General features: G+C 42.6%; 2 protein-coding genes across 7 annotated transcripts; one reads left to right on the top strand and one right to left on the bottom strand.

Moving 5' to 3' along the window:
- Positions 1 to 4,604: 4,604 nt before the first annotated feature.
- Positions 4,605 to 17,917, top strand: LOC138821330 (centriolar and ciliogenesis-associated protein HYLS1-like). 2 transcript variants are annotated; one of them, XM_070013474.1, is made up of 4 exons: positions 4,605 to 4,693; positions 13,096 to 13,215; positions 13,662 to 13,850; positions 16,612 to 17,917. In XM_070013474.1, the coding sequence occupies exon 4, from the start codon at positions 16,637 to 16,639 to the stop codon at positions 17,555 to 17,557; it is 921 nt and encodes a 306-aa protein (XP_069869575.1). In that variant the 5' UTR covers positions 4,605 to 4,693; positions 13,096 to 13,215; positions 13,662 to 13,850; positions 16,612 to 16,636; the 3' UTR covers positions 17,558 to 17,917. The 2 variants fall into 2 exon arrangements, with proteins under 2 accessions (XP_069869575.1, XP_069869574.1); XM_070013473.1 differs by lacking the exon at positions 13,662 to 13,850.
- On the bottom strand, positions 9,821 to 20,580 carry Pus3 (pseudouridine synthase 3). Of its 5 annotated transcripts, none has more exons than XM_070013465.1 (5): positions 19,765 to 19,864; positions 19,198 to 19,335; positions 12,211 to 12,633; positions 11,530 to 12,095; positions 9,821 to 10,587 (listed from the first exon to the last, which is right to left on the bottom strand). In XM_070013465.1, exons 2-5 carry the CDS (start codon positions 19,228 to 19,230, stop codon positions 10,086 to 10,088), a joined length of 1,524 nt encoding a protein of 507 aa, XP_069869566.1. In that variant the 5' UTR covers positions 19,231 to 19,335; positions 19,765 to 19,864; the 3' UTR covers positions 9,821 to 10,085. The 5 variants fall into 5 exon arrangements, with proteins under 5 accessions (XP_069869566.1, XP_069869567.1, XP_069869571.1 ...); XM_070013466.1 differs by lacking the exon at positions 19,765 to 19,864 and adding an exon at positions 19,695 to 19,758; XM_070013470.1 differs by lacking the exons at positions 19,198 to 19,335; positions 19,765 to 19,864 and adding an exon at positions 20,561 to 20,580.
- Positions 20,581 to 20,684: the final 104 nt, after the last annotated feature.

The raw sequence follows: 20,684 nt of genomic DNA, 5'->3' as shown, positions 1-20,684 counted from the left end.
AGGAGTCTGAGAGCTGAGGATCTCGATTCAAAGGCACCTGAGGCAGAAGAGCTCATGAGATTCTTTCTCTAAAAAGTTGTAAGTCGAGGGCTGGGAAGTAGGCTCAGTGGTTGAGTGCTTGCCTTGTATGCCTGAGGCCTTGGGTTCAATTCCTCAGCACCACATAAGTAAAAAGAAAAAAAAAAGCCGGAAGTGGCGCTGTGGCTCAAGTGGTAGAGCTCTAGCCTTGAGCTGAATCGCTGAGGGACAGCGCTCAGGCCCAGAGTTCAGGCCCCACGACTGGCCCCCCCCCCCAAAAAAAAAGTTGTAAGTGGAGCTGTGGCTCAAATGGTAGAGTGCTAGCCTTGACCATAAAAGCTCATAGATAGTGCGTAGGCCCTGGGTTCAAGCCTCAGGATCAGCACAAATAAATAAGTAATAAATAAATAAATAACACATTTTGAAAAATACATACTACATGGAAATTAATCATTTCAATTGGCTGCAGAAAAAAAATGTTAAAAGAAAGATTTTTTTTTTAATCTCATAACTGACAGCCAGTGGCTCATACCTGTAATTCCATAAGAATCCATGAGACTCATCTCCCACAAATCACCAGAAAACCAGAAGTGGTGCTATGGCTCAAAGAGGCATTTATTTCTCCTGAGACTAGATGATCTTTTGGGTTGAAGCCAGCCCAGTAAACAAAGTGCTCAAAATTCCATCTCTAATAAACCAACAAAAGCAGGGTTGGAAGCATAGGTCCAAGTGATGGAGGGCCCACTGTGAGCAAGAAAGCTGAGCAAGCATGAGGCCCTGAGTCTGAGCCCTGGTAGCGGCCAAATACAAAACACTTCATTTGCCATAGGACTTGGGTACACAGAGATCAAATCCCTTGCCTACATGACCTGTATTATTTGATACTCTTGGCCTTAACTCGGTCATCTGTCTTTTGCTAGTCTTCTATTTTTTGAGTCATCTAACCTTCCACAACCCATAGCTTTCCTTATGATCTCCCCTTCTATTTGTAAAGTCTTTTTTTTTTGTTTCCATTTCTACTCTCCATATCCTTTCACTCTCCAAATCACCCTCTTAGTAGAGATTTCATTGACTCTTCAGCACTGACTGATGACCACTGCAATTTTACACTAATTTGTGATTGTTTGGATTAACGTCAGTTCCTCCTACCTGACAAGAAGCTTACTGTACCTTTATTTAGGATCAAGACAAACTATGGTAACACAGGTGTTCAAGAAGTATGTGTTGAATCAGTCACCAAATACTCTTTGCAAAAAGGAAAATAAAAGCAGAATGTGGTGGTACATACCTGTAATCCCAGCACTTGAATGACTGATACAGAGGGAGTGTGAATTCCAGGGAAGCCTAGCTACAAAACCAAAGCAAACCAACAAAAATAAATGAATGAACATAAAAAATAGGACTGAGACAATTGGAGTTTACTAACCTCACTGTATCCTTAGAAAGTACAGTTGAAATATACTGATGTGGTTGAATTCTGTATACAAGAGTTTAAAGAGAAACTGAGCAAGGTTGAGTAAATATCATTTAAAAATGAAAATAAAAGATGGGTGCCCATGGCTCAAGCCTGTAATCCTAGCTACTCAGGAAGCTGAATTCTGAGGATTGCAGTTCAAAGCCAGCCTGGGCAGGAAAGTCTGTGAGACTCTGATCTCCAATAAACCAGAAAACTGGAAGTGGCTCTGTGGCTCAAGTGGTAGAGCACTAGTCTTGAGCTGAAGAGCTGAGGGACAGTGCCCAGGCCCAGAGTTCAAACCCCACAAAAAATAAAATAAAATAAAATAAAATAGAGAGGCTGGAAAACAAAGTAGCCAGAAGAGGGCAGCAGTGTCAAGGGTAAGTTGTCTATATTTGTTTTTTTTTTTGTTCTTTTTTTTGCTTTTTTTGGTTTTGTTTTTTATTATCTTTTACCATTTTAGTATTTTTTTCTCATCTCAAATAGGGAAGAAGTGGAAAAATTAGAGATTTGATGTAGTTAGACAAGAGAAAACTAAAGCTGAAGGAATTTCAAAATGTCAACAAAGGGATGAGGTAAGCAAACATATCACAAAGGAGGGGTTAACAAAACATAACCATATAACTAGGTGAAAGCACTATTTGAACCCATAAAGATGCTGATGGACTAATAACTCAACGACCCCTATTTCAAGAAGGCAATTGGAAGAGAGCTGGGCTAGAATTAGAAGGTAAGGAGGCTATGTTAAACCACACTAGGATGTAGTCAATGAAATCAAACGATGGTTCTTTCAACAAATAAATTATACTAGTTTAAAATGGAGGAATTGATAAAAGGAACTGGAAAAACTTACCAGTAAACACAATGGGAGAATTTGGATCCTGGTTCAAGAAAGTAAAGGAAGGGGTAGGGAGGAGAAGGGAAGGGAGGGAAATAGAAAATAGAACACGTAACTTCACTGGTAATAGAAACCATGTTACATTAGATATAATCACAATATTATGGCTATGCTTTTTCTTTCCTTTTTTTTTTTTTTGTCAGTCATGGGGCTTGAACTCTGGGCTTGGGTGCTATCACCAGCTCTTTAGCTCAAGGCAAGTGCTCTACCACTTGAGCCACAGCACCACTTCTGGTTTTCTGTTGGTTAATCGGAGATGAGCGTCTCACAGACTTTCCTGCCCAGGCGAGCTTTGAACTGCAATTCTCAGATCTCAGCCTCCTGAGTAGCTAGGATTACAGGCATAAGCCAATGGCACCCAGCCTTAAGGCTGTGCTTTTTCCAGGCATAATGGAGTATGGCCTATGCCTTTAATTCCAGCACTCAGGGAGCTGAGGTAGGAGGATCTTATGTTTGAGGTTGGCCTGGGCTACATATTGAAAGCTCATCTCAGAAAACTAAAAAATAATAATTTTAACAGATTTTCCTGAAATATTTATAATCATCAGATACATGATATTAGCTTCAAAATATTACAGGAGGTGAGAATAATGATATAAATACAACAAGACTGGTCATGAGTTAATTACTGGAGCTGAATATTGAGTTGAATCTGCTTTATTATATATAATTCCTTTTTAATGTTGAAATCTTTGCAAACATAGTATTTTCATCCTTATATGTTAGGTAAACTCAGTTAAAGTTTCTTGACCTGAGTCCATGGATTTCATAAAACTACAGGGATCTGATCTACACAAATTTAAGTGATCCATCAAAAAATAATAAAGCAGGGTTGAGTAGATACTATTTAAAATGTGAAATATGGGCTGCTAGCTATTTAGCAAGCCATACAGAGGAGGATCACAGCCTGATATCAATGCAGGAAACAAACAAAATGGAGTGGCTCAATTGGTAGAGTTGCCTGTCTTAGCAAACAGGAGGTTTTGAGTTCAAGCCCTAATCCAACCAAAGAGAAAAAAAAATGTGATACAACTTTCCAGGTGGTATTAAAGATTTTCAAAGATAAAAATGCATGCATGCATATGTGTGTGTGTGTGTGTGTGTGTGTGTGTGTGTGTGTGTGTGTGTGTGTGTGTGTGTGTGTGTGTAAGAACAATACTGGATGTCCAAAGCAGTAAGAAAATGAATCTATGTACTCTTCTGTTTTTAAGACGCATTGATTGCAGATTCAACACCAAAGAAAGTGTCATGCAGGCATGGCAAAATCCTGGACATGCGATATTTGTTACTGAGGAAGGAAAAGAATAGGTGCACTCAAGTGGTGTTACATTGCAAGTCTAGCAGTAGTCATTCAAATCTCCATGCACCAACATTTGCCATCTTTTGCATTTCTTTCCTTCTATTTTCTTCCCCAGTCAAATCCCAACTGCCTTAGCGATACCATGAGATTACCCCTCCCACTCAATTCTGGGTTTAAGGAATAAATTGAAATCATGACATCTTGTTGGTATGACCCTCAGAACTATAAAAATAGTTTCGGATTCGATGCATGGCAACGAGTGGAATGTTGAACTTTAGGGACCTATTTTTGCTTTTCTACATCTTGTCCTCAGAAGCTCCCAAGGCGCTAGGCGCTGCTGTTGGGGCTGTTTTTAAGGTATATTATTAAAACAGCAATGGTCACGCCTGGCAGAGGCCGCTCAAGCCTGTGATTCTAAACCACCTCAGAGGTTGAGGGCTAGAGGATTGTGATTCCAAGCCAATCGGGGCAGGAAAGATGTGGTGAGACACTTATCTCAAATTAACCCGCAAAAAGCCAAGAAGTGAAGCTGTGATTCACCCAGTAGAACAAAAAAGCTAAAGGCCAGCATTTAAACCTTGAGTTCAAGCTCCAGTACTGGCACAAATACAAGTGAAATGTATTAACCAGGAATCTCCGAGTCACTCCACTTCCAAAACCTAACCACACCTCCAGATTTAACACCAACGGCAACGGTTTACACGCGCAGGCCACGCAGGTTTGGACAGCTCCAAGTAGGCGCCCTCAATCCCGGGCTTCCGGGTTCCTGTGGGAGGTGGGGCCGAAAGAAAATGTGAACCAATTAAAATGCAGGTATGGAAGACGTTTGCTCTAGAGACCAATCAGAGGGCCGTGGGGCGGGGCCGAGGGCGCGGGTTTGCTCGCGGGGTTTAAACCCGGGTCGTTAACGGCAGTGTCTTCTGCGCCTGCGCGGCCGGAGGACGCTAACGGAAGCCCACGGCGCTCGGCGAGCCGGGTGGGCTCTAGGACTCGGCGCGGCGAGCGGAGTGCGGGGACGCGGGTGAGCGGGGCGGACGCGGGGAGCGGCGGGGTTGGGGGTTGCGCAGGTTCGGGTTGGGTGGTACAGGACGAGTGTGCTGGGGGCGGTGAGGGAAGGGCCTGTCCGGGTCCCCCGGGGCATCACGCACCCGCAGTGCCGAGGAGCCCGGGGTGGGTTTGCTGAACGCCGTGCGGTGCTCGCTGCGGGGCGCGGGGTGTCCGCAGGCGCTCGAGGTCACACGTCGTGCGGGCTGCCGGGGGGAGGCCGGGGACGGTCCCTAGGGAGGGATGGGGATGGGGGGGAGAAGGCCGGGGACCGTCCCTAGGGAGGGATGCGGGGGGGGGGAGGCCGGGGACCCTCCCTAGGGAGGGATACGGGGGGGGGGGGGAGGCCGGGGACCGTCCCTAGGGAGGGATGCGGGCGGGGGGGGGGGGGGGGGAGGCCAGGGACCGTCCCTAGGGAGGGATGCGGGGGGGGGGGCGGTGGGCTTGTTGTTGTTCAAAACAAACAAACAAACAAGCCTTCTCACTTCCTAACAGACAATGCCTCCCCGGAGTGAGCTAAGGTTGTAGGGCCAAGTGCAGCCCTACCCTAAAGGGAGCCTTAAGTCCTTTATTTAAAAACAACAACAAAACCGCACACTGGCTGGGAAGGTGGCTCAGTGGTAGGTAGAGTGTGTGTCTAGCCTGCATGAAGCCCTGGGTTCGATTCCTCAGTACCACATAACACAGAAAAAAGCAGGAAGTGGTGCTTGTGGCTCAAGTGGTAGAAGTGTTGGCCTTGAGCAAAAAGCAGCTCGGGGACAGTACCCAAGGCCCTGAGTTCAAGCCCCAGGTCTGGCAAACAACAACAACAAAAATCACACAAGCCAATTAATAATGCATATGTCATTCTAGCTGAGATGGAGAGGATCCTACTTCCAAGGCAGCCTGGGTAGTTCACGAGACCTTTCTCAGTAGAAAATACAGGGAGTTAGTGGCATGTGCCTGTGAGTCGAGCTATAGTGGAGAGCAAAAAATAGGAGGGCCCTGGCCCAGGCTTGATTCTGGTTAAGAAGCAAGATCCTATCTTAAATGTGGCCAATACTGCCAAGCATGTGGTCCATACCTGTAATCCTAGCTACTCAGGAAGGCCAAGACCTAGTGGATTGAGGTTCAAAACCAGCCTGAACAGGAAAGTCTTCAAGGCACCATCTCCCAATTAACATGTAAAAAGCAGGGCTGGAGGCATGGTTCAAATGGTTGAGTACTAGCCAAATACATTGTGCCTCATTCCATCAGTAATATACAAAGAATATGTTTCTACATCAAATGTAGAAATTCTTTTTTTTTTTTTTGGTCCGGTCGTGTTGCCTGAACTCTGGGCCTGGGCGCTGTCCCTCAGCTCTTCAGCTCAAGGCTAGCACTCTACCACTTGAGCCACAGCGCCACTTCCGGCTTTTTTCTTATGTGGTGCTGAGGAATCGAACCCAGGGCCTCAGGCATGCAAGGTAAGCGCTCTACCACTGAGCCACCTTCCCAGCCCCTAGAAGTATTTTTTTTTAACCTGTCAGGATAGAGGATTAGAATCAGAGCCTCCCACTTAGGGAAGTACTCTGCAGCAAGAGTGCTCAACTACTTGAGCTTGCAGTCCTTTCAATTTTAGGTTTTGGTTTTTTTTCTTTTTTTGGGGGGGGGGAGAGGGTCCGGTCATGGGGCCTGAACTCTGGGCCTGGGCGCTATCCCTCAGCTCTTCAGCTCAAGGCTTATCGCTCTTACCACTTGAGTCACAGCGCCACTTCTGGCTTTTTTCTTTTTTGTTTATGTGGTGCTGAGGAATCGAACCCAGGACCTCAAGCATGCAAGGCAAGCGCTCTACCACTGAGCCAACTTCCCAGCCCCTTGGGTTTTTTTCTTTAGGTAAGATCTTGAGCTTTTGCCCCAAAATTTGATCCTCCTCATGTCCACTTCCTTAGTAGCTGGGATTATATATATAGGCCACTACCCTTAGAGCTAGACTAGTATTTTTAATGAATGTATGGTATTTGGGTTTGAATACAGTGCCTCAAGCTTGCTAGTCTGGCACTACCACTGAGCCACTTGGTTTGTTTGGTTTGGGTTTTTTCCCCTGATTATTTTTAAGATAGTGTCTCGTTTCCTTCCTGGGCAGCCTAGACTGAGCCTACATTAGGCTTCCCATAGTTGCTGGGATCACAGGGATGCACAACCTGGTCCAGCTCCCTCTGCTGAAATGGGAGTTTTACAGACTTTTCTGCCCAGGCAGGCCTGGAATCATGACCCTCCTACACTCAGCCTTCCACATAATTTAGGATAACAAGTGCGTACCACTGTGTTGAGCTATAGTTTTGAGAAAGGGGTCGCACTAACTTTTCTGTCCAGGCTGGCCTCAAACCATGATTCTCCTATGCTCAGCCTCACAAGTAGCTAGAATTACATGTGTGAGCAACCAGTACTCAGCTTAATGCTTGATTCTTTAGGCTGCCCACTTCTATGTGGTAGAGGAATCTAACTGCAGTAACCTCTCTGTAATTCTGCTGTATCTACACTGAAAAATACCTTCCATTCCACTCTTGAAATCCTTCCACTTGTACATAACTAAACCTAGGACACTGCATCACTTAAGTTTTTTGGGGGGACACTGCATCACTTAAATACTCCCTCTGTAACAAGTAATTTCGTAAAGACATTTGGGGCTTTTCGTTTGCTCCATCTATGCTGACTGTCCTGATTATTTCTCTGGTAACTGTCAATAATAAGATTGGAAAGCCAGTTTAATCACTAACCCAGTGACCCACGCCTGTAATCCTAGATACTCAGGAGGTTGAGACCTGGAGGGTAGTGGTCCAAACACCTCCCATTCATTAAGTGGTAGAGCACCAGCCGAGCAAGCAAGCCAAGTTAAAGAGTGCAAGGCCCAGAGTTCAACCCTGGTATACGGGAAGGAAGAAGGGAGAGAGGTAGTTTAAATGCTTACTTTTTCAGGACTTGATAGCATTTGAAATAATTTTACTTGAAGATCTCCCTCTGATCCTGTCTTTTGCCTCTTCAGATGAAATCTGTTAACATAGCTTTTAGTGCTTTTGTTCTATGTGTCATTGTTTTAGAATTGACTTTTGGGAGGAGGGGGGTTTAAATCAAGAGCCTTACACTTAGTAGTTAGGCATTCTGCCACTCTAGCTATGCTTCCATGCTTCCAGCCCACAGATTTCTTTTTTCCTTTTTTTGATTGTGAAAATACTGTACAGAGGGGTTACAATTACATGGGCAAGATAATGAGTACATTTCTTATCAAGCATTGTGTAGCCTCCTCCTTTGTTTCCCCTTCCCATCCCTTCCCATCCTCCCCCCCCACCCAAACCTCCCCCGCAAGGTTCTTTTTTATTTTTTATTTTTTCGGGTCCGGTCGTGGGGCCTGAACTCTGGGCCTGGGTGCTGTCCTTCAGCTCTTCAGCTCAAGGCTAGCGCTGTACCACTTGAGCCACAGCACCACTTCTGGCTTTTTTACTTTTTGCTTATGTGGTGCTGGGGAATCGAACCCAGGGCCTTGAGCATGCAAGGCAAGCACTCTACCACTGAGCCACCTTCCCAGCCCCATGAGAAAAGATTTCTTAAACTCTATTTTTCTTTTCTAGGTTTACTTCTTATTCAGAACCAAAACAAAACAAAACAAAATTAATGCCAATCAAGGCACATTGAAATAAGAAATTGAGAAAGTAACTTTGGTCAGTGTAGTGACTCATGCCTGTAATCCATTAGTCCAGCTGAGCAACCTGGTTTTGAGGCCAGCCCAAACCAAAAGCTAGTAAGATGATCTATCAACAAATGAGCCAAGCATGGGGTTTCATACCTATAATCTCAGCGATGTGAGAGGCCTAACTGAAAGGTAAACTAAAGCAAGAAGGGGTGGAGATGTGGCTCAGGTGTAGAGCTCTTGCCTAGGAAGAAAGCAAGGCCCCAAGTTTAAACTGGCTGGACCAAAGAAAGTGGTTTGTTTTTACATGTTTAAGGATGTTCTGCTGTATTCAGTGATGACACAACACTAAAAACAAGATTTTAAAAATTCAGGGACAAATCTTAAATTGTTTAAGATCACTATTCCCCATCTCTAAAATGGGGATATTTTCTAGTTTCCTCTCTGCTGGGATGTAAAAGCTATTGTACTGCACCTCCTCTTCAGTGATGGGCACATCACTCTTTAATTTTTCTAAAACTGGAACTCTTAGTGAAGCCTTACTTGTGCAGTCCATCTGCTGAGCTTCTGTTGGGCTTAGCATCAGTTTACTAGGTTGGGTGTTGTTTGTGTTGTCCTATATGCTTTTTAACTAGCACCATGAGCTGAGAATCCATTGTACATCTGGAGTCTTGAACATAGGTGGGAATAAATGTAATTATTTCTTGGTTGGTAAACAAGAGCCTTATCATCAAGTTGGATAACACTAGTATAATGGCAATTTTTATCATTATTGTTTTGATTCAGGAATGTATTAAGAACTTTAAACACTTCTGAATATTGACATTTATAAATAAATTTTAAGGAGTGACTTTGCTTTGAGACAAACAAAACCCATTCTTTCTCCCACTTAACTGGGTCTCACTTGTGCAGAATTCCAGCTTGTATATACCTTTTTTTGTTGTGCCAGTCCTAGGGCTTGCACTCAGGGCCTGGGCATTATCCCTAAGCTTTACTCAAGGTTAGCAATCTTATCTCTTGGGCCATAGATCCACTAACCGTTTTTTAGTGGTTAACTTGTAGTCTAGCAGACTTTCCTGCATGGGGCTGTCTTTAAACCATGATACTCAGATCTCAGCCTCCTGAGTACCTAGGGATTACAGGAATCCAGCTGGACTTTTTTTTTAAGACAGACAGTCCAGGAGTTGGCAAACACTGGCTCATGAGCCAACCTATAACAATTGCATTTCGGAAACATTTACATACACACCTCTGCACTTAAGACTTACACACCCTGTACCTACACCTATCAATTAGGTACATGCACACCTAGCACTAAACAGTTTATCTGATTGTTAACTGACAGAATTTGATATTTTTAAATTCTCTTAGGAAACACACTCCAAAGCTCTTCATGAGGACTCAAGATGAGTAGTGATTATTTCATTGCCAGGGAAAGGAATAACACCACAAACATGATACTTGCCACAGGTTTTAATGAATTTGAACATAAGGCACACATATAAATAATGAATTTGAACATAAGTGCCCACATATAAATAATTTGCGATGACCTTTTTCTTCCATCTCTTAATACTTTTGGACTGTGATAATACAACGTTTTAAGTCTTGTCATGTCAGAATTTCCTTTATCAGGCCTTACTTTTACTTAAAAAAGTGATCAGAATCCCTAAGACTTCTTGCAATGAAACTTTTTGTATGTACTTTCTATCTACATACATGATTAACTTATGTTTTTAATTTCTGCATCAACACAGACTCTCTTTGTTGGTTTCTCCAAAATAGTATTCTCTTCCTCTAGTGTGTCATTACAGTCTCTTCTGATTTTTGTTTCATCCTTATGGAGTAAATGTGGGTCCTCAATGCGTCCTCTACGTACAAAATGCTGGATCCGGGATTCCAATCCTTGGCATTTAGGACGATCCATGAGGGGCCTGTACGTGCGCATTTTTATTCCTTCTATGAAGGCACTGGTCTGCTTTATGATAGAGGGCTTAGTGTCTTTCCATTCTGTTGCGTCATCCATACCTGGTCCTGTCCCACAGGGCAAGGTAACAGAGTCCAGTCCTTGTAGCATACTATACAGCATGTGGGTCTTAACTGCGTGACTGGCCCAGAGTTGTTGTAGATGGGTAACATTGAATTCCTGAACCTCCTGATCATAGATCCACTGGATATTTTCAAACTTACAGTCGTACAAGACTAGAGGAAATTCCACAGCCATACTAGAAAGAGAAGAAGTATGAGAATACATAGCAGCAGTCTATTAGTTCTTTTAAAAACTGATGTTAACTGGGTAAAAAGGGGCTTTGGTGGGAGAAGTCACCACTGTCATTGCTAAGAAGATAATTTTAACCTGGAACAACTTTATTACTATTTCACATACATACACCCTTTATGGGCCAATTTTATCTATATTAGGTAACAAGTCATCAGGAGGTGTACTGCCACGACCCTATGATGCTGCACAATTTTAAATGGTAGCATTTATCCAAATGTTTATGGCATTTTTCACAGCTTTGTGGTAAATTAATGGTATCTACCTGACCTCAGCTTGTTCTCAGAAGAAAAAAATTGATTTTCTGCATTTTCTGTTTCAGCAGCTTGGACTACTGAGTGAAACAAGATGAGGTTCAACAGGAATAGTTTCAATACTCATGTTTTAACTTTTGTTTTTTTTGTGTGTGTGTCCAGTCGTGGGGCCTGAACTCTGGGCCTGGGCGCTGTCCCTCAGCTCTTCAGTTCAAGGCTAGTGCTCTACCACATGAGCCACAGCGCCAATTGCAGTTTTTTTCTTTTTGCTTATGTGGTGCTGAGGAATCGAACCCAGGGCCTCTTGCATGCAAGGCAAGCGCTCTATCACTGAGCAACCTTCCCAGCCCTCATGTTTTAATTTTACCAGAACTTAATTACCTGGTAACATAAATTCAGAAAAAGGAAAAGATGGTGTAATAACGTGCTTTTACAAAAACTAAGAAGCCTACACATGTTGTATCACTATCGGGCTTAGAGCAGTGAGAAAATTAGAAGCCATCAGTCACATGTTAACATTTTGCAAATTAAAAGTTCCATGCGGCAGAATCAGTGACTTAAGTTATCTAGACAGACTATAGTTTAGTTTTTTTGTTGTTGTCTTTTATGGTTTAGTTTGGTTTGGTTTAGCTTACCTGTATTGAGGTTTCTGGGGATTTTTCTCTATGTTCAGCAATTCATCAATAACTTCTGGCTTCTCCATTCCTTGGCCAATCAGAAAGAGGACAGCCATCATACAGCGGACTTGATGATACAGGAATGCCTGACCAGTCACTTCAAACTGGCATAACTGGAAAGGTTCTTGCCACCTCTCTTCACTCAGGCTCTGGCCCACTATCCGCACCTGAGCAGACAGAATTGTCCTCTGGAAATTAATCACTCCATTAGCCACATCCATTTTACACAAGTTCCTGAAATCATGGGTGCCAACATACTTCTGAGCTGCACAATTCATGGCTATAATATCTAAATCAGCACGAGGGAAGAAATATCGGTATGTCCGTTCTAGACAGCTGAACCTAGCACTGAAGCTAGGTTCTACAGGGGCCCAGGCCAGTACACGGATGTCCCGAGGGAGTACTCGATTGAGAATGTGGGTGTAACGGATCTCTTTTGCAGGATCATTGGTTTCATTGTTTAAATGAGCAGCTTCTGTATCCTTGCCCCTTGGAAACTGAGAACGTAGGTCAAGAGAAATAACCTGTGGAATCAGAGAAAAACACTGTTTCAGAGATAGATTATCTCAGCATTCAGTATGGCTGCCTAGATGTACTGGTATAGGATAGCTTGCTTTGAGAAAGTTTCCTGGTCCTTACCTGGCCGAAGGCACTAACTCCTTTGTCTGTGCGACCACACCGGTGATAGTTGGAGGTCTGTCTGTTTTCTACTAATCGCGTCTTGGTTAAGGCCTCAAATAGTTTCTCTTCAATGGTATTGTTTGTGTTTTCCTGACTAGCAAAGCCCTGGTACCCCCAGCCCAGATAGGCTATTCTTAGGGCTACATGTCTTCGGCCATGTGCACTGAAGTCAAATGTACGCTTACTCTTTCCAGATCCTAAAGAATTTTCTTTAATGTGTGAGTCTCCGATGTTGTTGGCCTGGTCTTTCTTAAGTCTTTGTACTTCCTGCTCCAGTTCTTGTACTCTTTTTAGAAGTTTCTCAACCTGGTTTCTGTCTGTGTCATTCTCAGCCATGATAGAACAACCCCGAGAATAATTAATCATAGAGGTCCACCCTACCTGAAAAGAGAACAGAAGAATACATTTCAGTATGCATTTCTTTAGTGTTGTATCCTTATATTCAAGTAGCTTCTAATCTTTAACTTGATGCCCAGAGTATTTGCTTATTCTAGAAACAAGCACTAAAGTGTGGGATGATCATCCAGACATTATTCTTTTACATTATATGTAGCCAGTTCACAGGAGAGAAGGAAAAATATTCACCTATTGTTGATAAGGGGTTTTTTAAATTTACTTTTAAAAATTAGATAAAATATCTAGATTTCATTTCTCTATATTAACCAAGATGATCCTTTCTCCCCCTGTAACACATTTCCTTCTGAATTTTCATATCCATCTAATTTTTCTAATAATAGTTATTTTTATGGGCTACTTAGAACTATTACTGAGTTTCTGTTCTTTTCCAGTGTTCCAGATAATGAAGTGGCTCATATTACAGTATCCAATATTTTATTGTTTCAGAGGTGGCACAACAGAAGTTGCCTAATTGAAGAAATATTATCAGTGATTATACTTTACATTGGAAGTAGAACCTGGCTGGAGACAAGCTGTACTTAAAGAAGTTTTGATGACAGAAAAAAGGTAACTATGTATTACTGAACTTGTAAAGCCAAATTTGTTTCTTAAATTATCTTTGCAGCTGTACAAAAGTTACCATTCAAAAAATTAGTTTACGGGCTGGGAAGGTGGCTCAGTGGTAGAGTACTTGCCTTGCATGCCTGAGGCCCTGGGTTCGATTCCCCAGCACCACATAAGCAAAAAGAAAAAAGCCAGAAGTGGCACTGTGGCTCAAGTGGTAGAGCGCTAGCCTTGAGCTGAAGAGCTGAGGGACAGCGCCCAGGCCCAGAGTTCAGGCCCCACAACCGGACCCCCCAAAAAAAACAAAAAAACAAAAAATTAGTTTACAAGTACAATGCATTTTGATCTGTCACCTCCTGCATCATCCTCCCTCATCCCCCTCAACCCTCCCCCTCCCCCTTTAAAGCCAAATTTAATGTTTTGATAAAAGATTTCTGTACTTCTAACAGTTCCAAGAGTCAGTCTAATGATGTAATTTGGATATTGATGTTAAAATTCCTGGTATATTTCAATAATCGAGGAGTAACCATACAACATCCTTAAGAGTGGAACAGTCCTAGATAACCTGTAACTGATGGTTACTTAGTTACAGAAGATCATCTCCACAACTGTTGTAAAGCAAGGTCATCTGTGTCTAGGTAGGTCATTTAGTTATTGCCCTTTGAGTTTGTGTGTTTATGTTGAGTAGACTATTTACATGTACTACTGGAAGAAAACAGTAACTTTTTCTTTTTTTTTTTTTTTTTTTATAATTTTTTTTTGGGTCCGGTCGTGGGGCCTGAACTCTGGGCCTGGGCGCTGTCCCTCAGCTCTTCAGCTCAAGGCTAGCGCTCTACCACTTGAGCCACAGCGCCACTTCCGGCTTTTTTTTCTTTTTGCTTATGTGGTGCTGAGGAATCGAACCCAGGGCCTTGAGCATGCAAAGCAAGCGCTCTACCACTGAGCCACCTTCCCAGCCCCCAGTAACTTTTTCTTGTGGAAGCATATTTCTATGGAAAGCACTCTAAAAATCTGGAATCCCTTTCAAAATGTGACTTAACCTGAAAAGAAAAACTCCTGCCACCAAAAAAAAAATTTTTTTTCAAAATTAAACACATAGCTCATTGGTAGAGTGCCTGCCTAGCATGCACTACTCAAAGAAAAAAAAAAGTAACAGAATGAGAAGTAAAATGAGTGGCAAAGGGCTTTAATATGTATTTATGAATATATAATCTGTTTTAACAAAAGGGTAATAAGACAAAGTCCAGCAATCTCTGGGATAAATGGACAAAGACCAACCATTTCCTAAAGGTTTACTGAAGTTATATAAATTCAGAGTATATGAGAATTTTGATGGAATTGGCAGCAAGGATGAGAGTCTGATGTAAAACCACTATGAGGCCAGGAATCAGGACCTCACCCCTGTAATTATAGCTACTTAGGAGGCTGAGATATGAGGAAGTAGTTCAAAGCCAGCCTAGGCAGGAAAGTCCATGAGATCCATATCTCCAAAATTAACCACCAGAAAGCCAGAACCCGTGGGACACAGCTCAGAACCTGAGTTCAAACCAAAGAACCAGCACACCCATTTAAGAAAAAAAAAATGAAGAGAGGGAATGGAGAAGCGAGTGCTGTTAATAGACTGTAGGTTCTATTCCTTAGAGGTAAGTACATTGGCAATAGTTGTCAAAACTGAGCACACATCTTTTGACCCATTCTCACAATGTGCTTGCACAAGTATGTTAAAATTTACAAGCTGGTTTAAGTTTTTAATAAGTGATTGTAAACGTAAATGCTGTTAATAAGGGACTGACTTAAAATTTTTTATACAGGTATTGGAATTCAGTGCAACTTTAAAATGATCCTGAGGGGCTAGAAAGGTGGTGCACAGTGGTGGAGTACTTGCCTTACATGTATGAGGCCCCTAGGTTCAATTCCTCAGCGCCACATAAGCAGAAAAAGCCAGAAGTGGTGATGTGGCTCAAGTGGTAGAGCACTAGCATTGAGCTGAAGAGCTCAGGGACAGCACCCAGGCTCAAGTTCAGGCCCACTACCGACAAAAAAAAAAGATCCTGTGCCAATATATTTGGAAGCCAGCTGATACAGCTGTAGCTGTGAACTGAAAACATTTTAGAGTTCAGAGTTTTGTGCTGCTTTCCTTTATAGCAGGAATGGGGAATGTTTGGCCCATGGCCATATAAAAACTGAGAAATCATTTGGTACATGACTAGACAGACATGTATGCTTCTCCAACACTTCTGGTCATCTGTCCAGCTTTCTGCCTCTGCAGAATGATGTTATTAATGCTCAAATGGCCTTCCTGCTTTTAGTATAAAAATGTATATATGAACATGAAAAATTCTAGAGACATCCTAAGTGCAACATAGTCATGAAGTCCTTGCTTTAAGTTATATGCATATGTTGGATTTTTAATTTTAAAAGAAAAATAGCAGGCAGCAGATATTAAGCTCTAGGCATGAAACTAACACTGGGTATTTGGCTGTTTGATTTGGGTACTAAAAGTCATTTCTATGGCAGGGTAACTAGAATGAGTAGATTTAGCAACTATAGGAATATATTAAAATTAATGATGCACAGAAAAATATGCATGTATACATCTGTGTGTGAGTATAAGCATAATAGTGCCTTTTTTGATGGTTCTTCAGGTTAAGTCATTCTGAAGCCCAAGTGCCTGAGTCAAAATTTCAGCTCTCTTAGTTACTGGCTGTGTAACTTCGGGCAAGTTATTTAGCTCCCTGATGCATTATTTTACTCAAGATCTCATCCTACAATTGTGACCACACAGAGTAACGCCAGGTACATATAGTACCTTCTAAGCACCTGTTGCATAATGTACATTAAGCATTATGCCCTACAGCACATGTTCTCAAGTTTTTATGTCATAACCTACCTTTCTAGAGCTACTAAATGTGGCAAAGCAATAGGAAGTGGGAATGGGCAAGAAGATAGTGAAGATGAAAGCAAGTAATAGATTGATTGCCTGGAGCTCATCAATGCCCTACCAACAACTCCCACACTATCCTGTTTGTCTTTATCTGTTAAGATTACTGGGTTTGGGGGGTGGGAAGGTGGCTCAGTGGTAGAGCACTTGCCTTGCATAGAAGAGGCCCTGGGTTAGATTCCTCAGCACCACATAAGCAAAAAGAAAAAAGCCAGAAGTGGCACTGTGGCTCAAGTGGTAGAGCGCTAGCCTTGAGCTGAAGAGCTGAGGGACAGCGCCCAGGCCCAGAGTTCAGGCCCCACGACCGGACCCAAAAAAAAAAAAAAAAAAAAAAAAAGATTACTGGGTTTATAGTACATTGGCCTTTCTTTTTCAGCATGACTCCTTAAAATTGAGGTGAGAATGAGCAATTTGTAAAATGGAAATGTGTCAGAACTGATAAGTGTTATATCTTATAGGCAGACCTACAGTGTAAAGGAAGCAATGGAACAACTCATGGGACCTGATGGACAAAAATGGACTGATATGGACCCAGAAGAACGAATGTTAGCAGCTGCTACAGCTTTTACCAATATCTGTGCAGGTCAGGGTGAAGGAGATATTGGGAGAGATGCCCAGTCTATCCAGTATGATCCTTACAGTAAAGCTTCAGTAACTTCAGGAAAGAGACCTGCTTTTCCTGTGCAATCACAATACCAACACACAGAAAGTGAGGTCACTTCAGACACAGTCTCAGAGGCCTCTCAAAGGCTCCGAAAGCCAGTGATGAAGAGAAAGGTGCTACGTAGAAAACCAGGAGGGGAGGTCCAAGTGACAGATGAGTCGATTGTCAGTGAAACAGAAAGTGATTCTGTGCCAGCCAGCAGCATAGAAAGTGATCTGAATCTCTGGGACTTAAGACAAAGGTTGATGAATCTGCAATTTCAAGAAGACAGGGAATCTGAAGATAGTACTTCACAAAAACTTAATCTACCAGATGAAGATGAAGGAATTACCCAGGAACAGTTGCTTTGCTATTTACAAAGAGCGGGAATGAGCCCACCAGTTTATGAACAAGACCTGATGGTTGCCAGCAGACCTAAGTCTTTTATTCTCCCAAAGCTAGACCAGTTAAGTCGAAACCGGAGCAAGATAGACCGGGTAGCCCGATATTTTGAGTACAAAAGGGACTGGGACACAATGCGGTTACCTGGTGAAGATCAAAGGAAGGAGCTACGCTGGGGTGTCAGAGAACAGATGCTTTCCAGAACGGAACCTCAGTCCAAGCCTCAACACGTATATGTTCCAAACAATTACTTAGTGCCAACTGAGAAGAAAAGATCTGCACTTCGTTGGGGTGTGCGTTGTGATCTTGCAAATGGTGTTATACCTAAGAAGCTTCCCTTCCCTCTTTTTCCTTCTTAAGTCTTTTTTTACCTGTCTCTCCGTCTACAGGATTGAGTAGGATAGCCTGGTTCTTAATATCTCTTAAATTGAAAACAACAAAAACCACAGAATTTTATATACTGGTCTTTCTTAGCTGTATTATCACATAGATATGAGACATCCCTCAGTTTCTGAATTTCCATTCTTAAATACAGCAATTGCAAGAGAATCATGCTAGAGAAAGAAAAACCTCCATGGTCTTTGTATTCTGTCTAGTTCATAAGTACAATTTCTATTGATAACCTTTTTACCATGGGCCAATGAGAACTGCTTTTCAGTGTGTTTTTACAGTTGGTGAGCAATGAGCTCATCTATTAAAGAATTTTAGAAGTTAATAAACTTGAGTCTTATTTCTATTAAACAGATTCCAAAGGAAGATGATTTCAAAACAAGGGCATGACTATTCACTGCACTCACACCATGTAAATGAGCCAAGGGGAAAGAACAAAACCCTGCTTTTTACAGTCCTAAAGGACAGCCCCCATAACTAAAGCAAGTCAAGTTAATTATGTAAAATGCTTTTAAATAGATGCCCCAAAGCATTAGAAAGATTCTTACCCACATTTTGTTTGAGGATTATTTCAGTAACATATTTCCCTCTATTCTCAACCATAGTTATCACTTCTCACTTCTGGAATACCATATCTTTTATAGTTCACCACAGATTTTCTTTGGAATTATGTCTTATCACTTAAAGGCTGTTCCTACACTGCATCAGAAATTTAAAATACAGGAAGGCACTGGTGGCTTACACCTTTAATCCTAGCTACTCAAGATGCTGAGATCTGGAGGATCATAACTTGATGCTACATCATACAGAAAAGAAACTACATCTCCAAAACAAGGAGTAAAAAGCCAGATTACAGGTATGACTCAAAATAGCAAGCAAGCTTAGTGAGTATGAGCCTAGCACCTCAGTTTGTCAAAAAACAAAACCCTTCCAGATATATCTGGCATCACAATGTATAAAAAAAAAATTAATCTAGACTAGGTAGAGATGAAATCACGAATTCTCTCCTTATAATGGAACTTCCATTTTTGCTACTTCTAATGTAGTGAAGGATATCTAAAATCTGGAGTCTTAAGGATGACAGAATAAACAGTCTGCTTGTTTAGGAAGACACGAATGGACACATGAATGATTCATCCCAACACTTTTATATATAGTATTTGAGACTACATAATGCATTCAACTCAGTTTCACTAAGCATTTAGAAGTGTATTCAGTGACACCTTATGCACAGGGCATGTTTCCAACTAAAAACTGTCCATCAATGATGTCTGTTGAGAAAACAGAATTACCTCGGGAACTAATATGGGAAAAGGTAAACTTAAAAGTGAAGCAAATTGGTTGCAATCCATACAGCATGATCTCAGGCATACGTAAAGTACTGGGACAAAACCCAATTCTGAGTACAAAGATAATTTTTTAAAATAGTTTAAGTGATTTTTTAATCTGAATCTCAAAAGTCCAAATTATCAAAGTCGAAAATTCCTGAAAAGTGAGTATCCTAACCTAACGTGCTAACAAAAACCTGGGGCGAGTCCAGTCATGGAACAAAAAGAACAGGAGCTCACAGCTCCTAACTCAGACCTCCTTGGCCCCCCAGTACACCTACCCTTAGCAGGGTGAAGCAGGAGTTCCTAGTCATGTAACACGTGCCAGGACCGCCCCGCGAATTCTTGTGTGTGCTAAGCACACTATACAATAGCCATCACCAAGCGCTCAGAAGTTTTTTGAAGATAAAAACGGGTACCTTAAAAGGAAATCGGCAAAATTTGTATATTTTCTCGTAAGTCAATGGACTGGGATATGTACGCCGTGATCAATACTGAAATTGTGGCATGTGAAACAATCCCCTCTTTCCCCCCTCCCCAAAGAATCAAAAACTCCATGTCCTTCCGCTACGTTTCCGGACAAACGAGTCTGACCAGTGCGGCCTGAGCTCCACAGGCCCGGGGCGCCCCTAGGCTCCCACGATAGAGCCCACCGGGGCCCGGGCGGGGAACTCTCTGCCTGGAGTCCCGGAAGACCAGGCGCAACAGAAATAACACACAGGATCTACTTCCTGCAACAATCAACGTGTCGGAGGTGGGAAGGGGACGGGGAGAGAACCGTTCAGCTGTTCATCCACCGTAACGCTCCGCGGCTGCACCCACCAAGACCGCAGACTTCTCACACTCACCTCCCCGACCGGCCGCGCTGCCTGGCTCCGCACCGGAACCTGTTCCCTGAGCGTCCCCTGCGTGCGCGCAAGGCTTCACGGGAGATGCAGCGAGGCTTGTGGGAAATGTAGTTTCGAGGCCAGCGTCCTCTGGACCCTGTAACCCACAGCACCGGAGGATTCCTATCGCGCCCACCTTTTCTCCACCCCCGCGACAAGCACAGTCTGGAGCCAGTGACAGTACGACAACAAAAATTTAAAGAGAAATTCTAGTTTTGCGTTAACATAGCGGGAAAGAGGTAATTTTCCAATGTCTGCTATAAGAGACTAAAGTTCTTGGTCTGATTTGATAACTAGCTTAATTAGATGTTCTCATTGAGAGACAAACATACTAGTAAAATGTAAAGGCTAAACGTAAACATTACAGCCTCAAAGCAAACGGCTCAAGAGCCTGACTGCGAGGGAACGGAACTTGGGAACTGTTACTTCAGCACCACGGAGAGATCATGACCACTGTTCTTGTTTTCTGAGGTTTTTTTTTTCCCCCTCTCTCTCCCCAACACCAGAAACACTGACCTCTCAAAATTCCAGTTTAAAAAAAAAAGACAAAAAAATCAAGTTCCTTCCTCAAATTCGGCATAATTCTAGGGGCTCTTCCCGGATGACGTAAATAAATGCATGTAATCGAGTAAGGTTGTACCTACGAGTTTTCTCGGGGTGCTTCCACACGGGGCCACATCTCAGGAGGAAATCCAAATAAGCCAGTGTATGGCAAATACCCCCAGTATCTAGGCCAGGAACGGAAATTAAGCTCTACCTTCGTTCCGCAACGTTCGCATTCGAGTTCGTTCGTCAGATCAAACCCAATTTAGTGTCCGTGTGTGCTGCTGTCCCTCCACTTTCCCAGGCAATTTGCTAGACTTGCTTGCATCTTAAGGTGC

Source organism: Dipodomys merriami, unplaced genomic scaffold, assembly GCF_024711535.1.
Source record: "Dipodomys merriami isolate MVZ:Mamm:240054 unplaced genomic scaffold, mDipMer1.0.p SCAF_91, whole genome shotgun sequence".
In the NCBI taxonomy this organism is placed as follows: Eukaryota; Metazoa; Chordata; class Mammalia; order Rodentia; family Heteromyidae; genus Dipodomys; species Dipodomys merriami.
Note: the sequence above shows the minus strand (reverse complement) of the source record. Positions and strands in the feature narration are given on the sequence as shown.

Excerpts from the sequence above, each read along its gene's own strand:
- Pus3 (XM_070013465.1), bottom strand. The coding sequence starts at position 19,230 with ATGACTAGGAACTCCTGCTTCACCCTGCTAAGG. Across the intron at positions 12,634-19,197 it reads CCTGCTTCACCCTGCTAAGG|GTAGGGTGGACCTCTATGAT; the intron begins GTAGGTGTACTG and ends TTCTCTTTTCAG. Across the intron at positions 12,096-12,210 it reads GAGTTAGTGCCTTCGGCCAG|GTTATTTCTCTTGACCTACG; the intron begins GTAAGGACCAGG and ends CTGATTCCACAG.